We start from the raw sequence: 8313 nt of genomic DNA on the forward strand, positions 1-8313 counted from the left end.
TTTAAATGACCAATAACTTTCGCTCAGTGCAGCCATGTCCCCGCCTCCTACAAAACGCGGAGCCATCGTCGCCTGGGCCCAGTTATTGTTGCAATTAATAAGGACGTCGCGGCAAAAAGCGCCCGGCGTCTGCCGTGCGTTGCCACTTGGATGGCGGCTGTAGGATGGTGGATGCTGGATGGTGGCTGGATGTGGCCACTCATCAGCGGATGCAGGAGGCTGACCCCTGGACACCCGTAGCCACTTCCTCCGCCGTCGCCGAGTGACCCCGCGCACAGAGGGAATATTTACTGCCCAAGGAGAGGGACATGGAGCGGGATGAGCAACTGCAGCAGCCGAGTAAAATGTCCTTTGCACATTACATTTGCATTGCAGTTACAAGCATTTCGCATTTATCGCAGCAGCGGCGACAGCAACAACAAGACGAACACCGCACGCAGAAGCAGATGGAGCTGGAGAAGGAGGCGGTGCCGGAGATGCAGGATTCTCCGGATCCGGGGAAGAATGCAGGAGGAGTCTAACAATGGACGGGCAGAAATCTCGTCGCCAGCGTCGCTAACAACTCGTAGCATTGCAGCTGCCAGATGTGGTAAGAATAGAGATGTGACGCGGAGTGGGTGGGTGGGTGGGTGGTTGGGGTGGTTGGGTGGAGCAGGGAGGGGCAGGTCGAGAGCAACATTTATTGTTTGCAAAGCCTTGTTTATTATTTTACGTGCATTTCTCTTGCCAGCTTCAGATCCAGAGCTTCAGCCTCGGCAAGGACTCTTTATGATTCACCCGGTCGCTCCTTTTGGTCGAGGACATTTTGTAAATAGCAATGCAGTGGCCCGGCCGCCTGACTTAGCCCAGGATTCACCCATACCCCACCTCGAGTGGCGGCAGCGATTTTATTCACTCGCCGCTGTTTATGTGACCCGGATCATCCAGGCTCCCGGCCTGGTGCACCTCGTCTTGGTCCTGGTCTTATTTTCGGTCCTGCTCCTTGGCCCTAGATGCGGTTGCTTTATGTTTTTAATGCCGTGCGCCAAAAGTCCTATTGTTTGTACACTTGTACTTTATGTACCGAGCGAAATTTATGCGCCGCTAAGTGGATTCGTGGATTCTTGGATTCTTGGATGCTTGGATGCTTGGAAATCGCGGATCCGAGGACTTCACCCCGCACCGGCATCTTGGCTCTCCCGTTTCCGGTTCCTGCATTGTTGCCTGCCAAACAGGAAATGCAATCCTCGCCATCCATAAAACTTGTCCAAAATCTGGCGAGCACCAGCCTTCGCCCAGGATCTCGGCTTTAAGGACGAGAGGGCATTACAATTATCTAGCGCGTGTCCGAGTCCTTGACTGCCTCCTCATCCGTCCATTTATTGCGCCGTCGAAGTAGGACAAGAAATTTGCGTTTGCACGGAATGAAAGTTGGCCTTTCGCAGCACCTCAATGAGCATAAAGTCGTAGCAAAAGCAAATCCTCCATTAACACTGGAACACAACGAAGCGAAACAGCACGACGCAAATCTTGGTGGTCCTGGGAGTCGGCGAAAAGGACAGAAAGGTGATTTCTGCTGCTAATTGGAAATCGAGGGGAGCGGACGACCGGATGAGATAGAAACTGACCCGCCCAAGAAGCGTCACAAATGTTTGTTCTTTTGCAGGAAATTAAGGCGAAATGTAACAATCGAATTAGGCCGAGTTCGAGGGCAAAGGGCACGGGTCAGACCCAGAATCCACCATCCACCCCCCGATGCAAACTGATGGTGAAAACGATTTGCCACGTTTCGTTGGCGTCGCCACTTAAGAGGCCCGAAACAACCGTTTGACCTTCAGTGCGGGCCCCAAACTTCAAATTGATTTTTCATATTCATTGGCATCGAGCTAAAAGCGATGGAGTGGGCTTGTGAACAGGAACAGGGACCAGCAATTCTCATAAATTAAACATGCTCCACATAAACTAAAGTGAAAAATGCGAGGGCAACGCAAAAAAAGGGGGGAAACCGAGCATTTAACTGTATATTTGAAATATTTTAAATATAAATTTCAATATTTAACTGCGCCCGCCGACAGGAAACGGTTGCCGGACAGCACGGCAACAACTACGGATACGGAATCGGAATATGGGAGCGGAAGAGGGACTCGGGGGGGCAGGGACACAAGCCAGGAGAGCGGAAATGATCCATCGACCCTCGTGCTGTCGTCCCAAAACGGCCATGGGTCCACAAAAAAAAGGTTTCCTCTGCCGCAGTTCGTTCGTTCGGTTCAAACCACAAAAACGTTGAAAATATTTGTGTTTCCACTTATTTGCATTAATGCCACGAACCGATTTACTGTCTGTCCATCTGTGGGAGGTGGGCGGTGGGCGGTGGTTGGTGGTTGGTGGTCGGTGGGCGGGATTGTGGGCTCGGCCCCCAAAAAACACACACAAAACACAACCATCGAGTGCCGAACATGAGGTCAAGCCAATAAATAAGTGTGACTTTCGTTGGCATCCCGTCCCCTTTCATTTAGACTTCTATCTGCCATTTGGATAGTGACTTTTTAGATTTCATAGAAAATAAATCAAATTATTGGCGATGTATGAGGCCCCTTGAAACAAAACCAAATTTTTAGTGTTAGCAACCGCAAAATGGCGAATTCGAGATCTTTAAAATCGAGCAACTGGCCCGGCATACTGGACTCCAGGACCGCACTGCGAAAGTACTTCGCACCGCCACCCAAAGCGGCCGGAACGCAGGAGAGACTTCCGTCTTACTCTCCTCCAAACTTTGTGGGAGCTGAACCCATGCAGCGACCCAGAATGAACTCCGCCTGGCAATTGGCCAGCGATCCCTCTGGTCTCTCGGATTTCCGTATTCCCAAGCAGATCAAGGGATTGAAGGATCGCGAAAGAAAGAAGCTGGAACGGAAGGTTTGGGCCAAGCCGGCAAGGATCGATGTAACCAAGAGAGCTGCCAAATTGGGAGCTATAAACATCGAAAAGTTACAGAAACAGGATCAGGTGGAATCGCCTCCAAAATCGAGATCACTAGCTAAGACGGAGCGAAAGAAGGTCAAGAAGAAGCAATCGCCACTGCTTCGGAAGAGGCCCACCAAAATATTTTCCCACTCTGGCCTCCCGCGGCGCAGGAACATCCTGGTCGTGGACGCCAAGAGGTCACCAGGAATGACACACCTAGCTGGTGGAGCGGATCAACCTCTGAAAAGCACTTCAACTGGACGGGAGGGAGACGCCTACCGTCCGAGAATCAGGATGAGTGGCCGGTCCAAGAAGACGTATACTGTGCCCCTGTGCAGACGGCCCACTGAGATCATAGGCACGCGCCTTCCCTACTCCCGCCAGATGCAGATGCGCCAGGAGAAGCTCTGTCAGCAGCCGGAATACTACGACCAGTACATCCGCATGCTGTACCAGCAGCAGCGCCACCAGCAGATGTGCCAGCAGGAGCAGCAGCAGCAGGACTTTGCCCGTCAGAGGGACCATATGGCCCAACACCCCTACTCCATATTGCCGCACGCCATGTCCGAGGATCAGGAGCAGCAAAACGTATACTCCGTGCCCTCCAAGTCGCCGCTCAAGAGATTGAGGGGCGGCAAGCGGCTGTGCGGCAACTTTTACTACAACTAGAAAAGTGATCAATAAACAAGTTGCAGAGTATATTACAAGGCATTGATATTGAGGAAAAAGCGGGGAATGTTTTTCTAAACTTCTTACCCAAATCCTCTCTTCATATCAACCAAAATTGTTAAGAGTCTGTGGGCAATTGCAATATTTTTTTAATCGGGCTCATTGTCAGTCGGAAAACTATCTGGCAATAATGCCATGACTGATCACCGTTTATAATTATAGATAAATGTATGAAGAGTATATATAATAATAAATATTTTTATAAATCAGATGGGGGCTACGTCGTTAGGCCAATTACATGAATTCCCATCCCGCACGCACTCGCCGAACTCACCTGTTTAGCACCTGGCCTGCTCCCTTCCACTTTCCATGGACGTTTGCCCTTCAGTGACCTGAGAACTTTCCGGTATTTAATATACTCGAAAGTACTTGGGGTGGAGTGGTGGAGGCCATTGGGCTGGCTGGTTCATTGGTGAGATGTGGGCGATGGTGGCCTCTGCACGCAGATACAATTAAAATCGAAACGAGCAAACAATGCAAACTGGCGAACAAACAGGCAAACAGCGAAACACAGCAATGGAAACGAGCAAATAATGAAGTGGATAAAGTTTGCTGAAACACTGAGCTTTCGAATCGAGCCCCAAATACCAAATTGAACCAGACCGAAAAGGAGCACAGTAGCAGGAGCAGGGGCAGGATCTGGAGCAGAATCCGGAGGAGCCGCAGGAGGAGTTAGAATAGGAATAGGAATAGCGATGTGGAGGGAAACCTATTTGTGTATAATTCAAGGTATCAGGGCATCGAAAGAGGGTGAAAGCGTGGCAAAACAACATGGGAAAACTTTTGTAATTACAATAAAATTTTCACAAATAACTTGCAATTGTTTGCTTTTGGGTGGAGTTGCGTGGAAATTCGAGAGAGGCGAATGGGGAGCGGGTGGGGGTGTGGGTCCTTCATTCGCAGCGAATGTGTTAATTTTGTTGTGTATACCAGTTAGACGCCCGCCCACAATTTCCATCTTCAAGATGCAAAAGTGCCAAAAGAAAATGAAAAGAAAACACCGCAAAAATGTCTCCGTGAGCTCCAAAATAAATTAAAATATAATTAAAAAAAGAGAGCAAACAAAAGTGAACTGTGAAACGTGGACCGGAATCGAAGCCCATCCGTCTGGGAGCTCCTCAGAACCGGAGATTGCGTGCCAGGGTACTCCTGGCCAATCCAGAGTTGTATATGGAACATTGTTTGCAAATTAATCTTCGAAAATGTCTGAGCTGTGTGGGTGGAGATGGGATTGGGGCTCCTAAGCTGGCCAAGAATTCGGTTCGGTTTCCTTTTTCTATCTTATTTATGAGCAGAAAGTGGATAGCTCATTTTTCAAACAAATATTTATGCTTCACTTGTACGGAATGCGTGCGAAAATATTTGCTTTTCATTTTTATAAAAGTCCGAAGTGCCATGGCAAGAGTATTTAGATGATACGTGTGCGGCTGGGAATTAAAGAATAAATACGGAGTGCATTCTGCAGTTAATCCAGTTACTGACAGGGAAATTGAGGTGTGGAAATGTAAAGCTCACGAGCAGACAGACACGGCAAACTACGGCAAAGAGAATCCCCAGCAATGGGCAAATATTGGCAGCAACAATGAGCAAAATCTAGTTAAACCAAGCCGGCCTCACTGGGAAAACCCAAAACCCTGCCCACCACCGATGGCAAACATCGTAGGCTCTCAAAGAAAACCGGAGGAGGGCCCATCGAGGGGAGGCAAATGAATCTGAAGATTACGAATGTCTGCTGTTCGGGCCCCATCTTCGAAAATAAGAATAACGCAGTACACAAGTGGGGAAAACAAGTGAAGTACGGAGGAGGAGCACACTGAGAGAAAAGCCTCAGCTATTTCAGTTCTTTTTTTTTGAAATGTCATATCTTTACGATCAATTCTATGGAATGTACATACTCTGATGAAGGAGCCAAAACACTTTTAGAATCTTTTAACATTTAGTATCAATACCAATTAAGTTAACTATAGATATTGCTTTTCCTCAGTGCGGAAAAAGGAAAATACTTCCGGGACAGGGGAAAGTGAGGTGTACATGCAGACCTCGATTCACGATTGATGTGGCGGATCCTGCCAGCAAACGGGAAGCGCGCAGCCGAGGGTATTCGAGCCTTGATGGATGGATGGAGGCTTAGCTTAGAAGCGATGTAGCTTAAGCCCGACGCTCCCAATTGGAGCTTTGGAGCAGGGGTAGGAGGAGGGGAAGGGGCACGTCATGAGCCTGGGCGGATTCAATGCCTTGGGTACATAACTCTCGTTGTCGTTTATTGATTTGTTTTGCCCCAAGCCAGCAGTTCGAGGCAGTTCGAGGCTATGATACATAGCCCAAAAGGAGAGCCGCCAAAGGTGCCGACTAGTAAGGACTTTCCTGCCCCGTCCGTTGCATCTGAACGATTGGGAAGAACAAGAAGATTCGAGGACACGAAATGACGTGCGGAAAGATGAGGAGCACGAATTCATCGGTCCTTCTGTTGGGTCATTCCTTTTTTCCGTTCCCAATGTCTGCTATTCCTGCCTTCCTTTTTGCTGTATTCAAGGACATTCACTGCTTTCGGTTTTTTCAAGGTATGTGCTAAAACTAGCACATACATTTTCATGCCAGCATGCACGTAGATGAAACCTGTAAGGGCAAAGTAGTAGTTGTCGTTTAATTTAGCTTTTTATTTTAATTCTAAGCTCAGCAAAATGCAGCTAACTATGCAGATGATCTGGCAACTCCGTAAACGCAAAATTGCAACCCTGGAACTGAACAGAACTTTTCGTAGGATTATTTTAGGAGCACATCAAAGGTAGGCAGAAAAACAAAATAACAATAAAAACAAACTCCCATTCAAATTGGTCCTATCGCATATTTTTTATTTGAATTTGAGATGTCGAATCATTCCTTACTTCATTACGTGAGAATCAATCTTAACAACAAACATAAGAACTCCACTGCACAACGTAGGTTGTTACACGTTTTTGCTTTTCAGTTCACTCTGTTGTTAGTTTTCGGGAAACTCCACGATTGCGTTTTTAAGAGCAAAAAATGGTTATCAAGATTGTTTTCGTTTAGTCATCGCTCTCGACTACTTAAGGGATTAGCGTTCACTTAACAAATTGAAGAGGCAGGAAAATTGGGCAGGATTATTGAATGGCTCACTTTGCGTCGCGAGTTCTCACAATTATTGCGTCGGAATACATAGATTTAATTTGGGTTTTATTGTGAGCCCTCATTTTCATGCTCTCTCCTTCTTTTTAGACCTAGTCCCCCCTTCATACATAATTCTGTAATTTTGAACAAAAAATTCCCTGAAATTCGCATCTTCTGTTTGCCAAATGGCATTAAGCGGCAAAATTGCAAGGGAAGCGATCCCAGGGGACTTTCAGAGTTGCGTGTAACAAGTGTTTGGAGGCCAGCATTCCACTCATATGTATGTTTAAGTGCGAGTATATAAGGTGATTCCCGTGCAAATGATATGAAAATTGCTGTCGTAAAAGGCGGGGGCGTGGCAGGAGGCTTGTGCACGCGAAGGAAACGCAGATTAAAACTGCGAGTAGGTATGACGAAACCCATTTCCCCAGTCATATTTAGCAATTAGGGAGTTACCCGATGCTCAAACTCAAAACAACTTATATGGCAAACAAAACAAAGACAAACCACCACAAAAACGCTCGAACTGCAAACATTTTTCTAGGAAAGAGGGATGTTCCATCGAACTTTTACTGCAAACCAGATCATACGCCCTGTGTATAACAGTTTCGATGCTAGCTTATACTTATACAAACGGGCGTAGTAGCCGATTTATACCATTTTCTGTAGAAGACTCGGTTAAACTTATACTTATACTGCAGCTGGTTTGCCACTTATACGGATACGCACGCCTGTGATTCGTTTACTTGTAAATTCGTATACAAAAGAACTGAGTTCAAGTCATGAACATGCAGCTTATACCGTATGCGACTTTGTCTTATACTTATACTAAAAGAGTAGTGTTGACTTATAAAACTCGCATACAATTGTTGCTAAATGAAAATTGTATATTTAAATTTAGATTAGTTAAAAACTTTAAGATATACTTTTATATTGCTATTATTAGTTTTAAATAAGTTGTAATAAGCTAGCAAATAATTTTAAACGTATATTTCGCATAGTTCGCAATCGTGTAATCACTATTTTGACAAGCAAAAAGTTTTTTAACTTATTTGACTTTAATTACTTAATTAAGAAATTAAAAGTTCCATTTAAGGTACCCTGATTTGTATTGGATTTAAATTATAAGACATTATTTGTTGTCTTATACTTATACTTATACGCATACTTCTACTCTTTCGTAGAAAGTATAAGTGGTCTCAAAACAAACTGAAAACGGAGTGTATCTTATACCCATGGCTTACTTATACATATATTTTTAGGCATACTTATACAACTTCCACCCCCGGATCAGATGGAGTGGCCCGTATAAGTTGATGGGCACAACCGGCTGGGACTCGGACTTGCACGGCAGCAACAACAAACAACATGCTCGAGCGAAGTGTTTACAGATACTCTGCTTTTGGCTTGGAGTATCTTGTGGATACTCTCTTATACAGCTGTGCGTCTATATCTGGATTTCTGAACAAAACGCACTCTCTCTGTGCGGCTCTCAGTGGCCTCCTGCTGCAC

The 8313-nt window shown here is 46.0% G+C and overlaps 1 protein-coding gene across 1 annotated transcript; it reads left to right on the top strand.

The window, feature by feature from the left end:
• The first annotated feature begins 2509 nt into the window (after positions 1-2509).
• On the top strand, positions 2510-3642 carry LOC6608235. The gene has a single exon (XM_002032943.2). The coding sequence runs from the start codon at positions 2614-2616 to the stop codon at positions 3610-3612; it is 999 nt and encodes a 332-aa protein (XP_002032979.2). The 5' UTR covers positions 2510-2613; the 3' UTR covers positions 3613-3642.
• The last annotated feature ends 4671 nt before the right edge of the window (positions 3643-8313 follow it).

This window comes from Drosophila sechellia, chromosome 2R (genome assembly GCF_004382195.2).
Source record: "Drosophila sechellia strain sech25 chromosome 2R, ASM438219v1, whole genome shotgun sequence".
In the NCBI taxonomy this organism is placed as follows: domain Eukaryota; kingdom Metazoa; phylum Arthropoda; class Insecta; order Diptera; family Drosophilidae; genus Drosophila; species Drosophila sechellia.

Bases quoted from the DNA above. Each gene is read 5' to 3' on its own strand.
- LOC6608235 (XM_002032943.2), top strand. From the start codon at position 2,614: ATGGCGAATTCGAGATCTTTAAAATCGAGCAACTGGCCCGGCATACTG.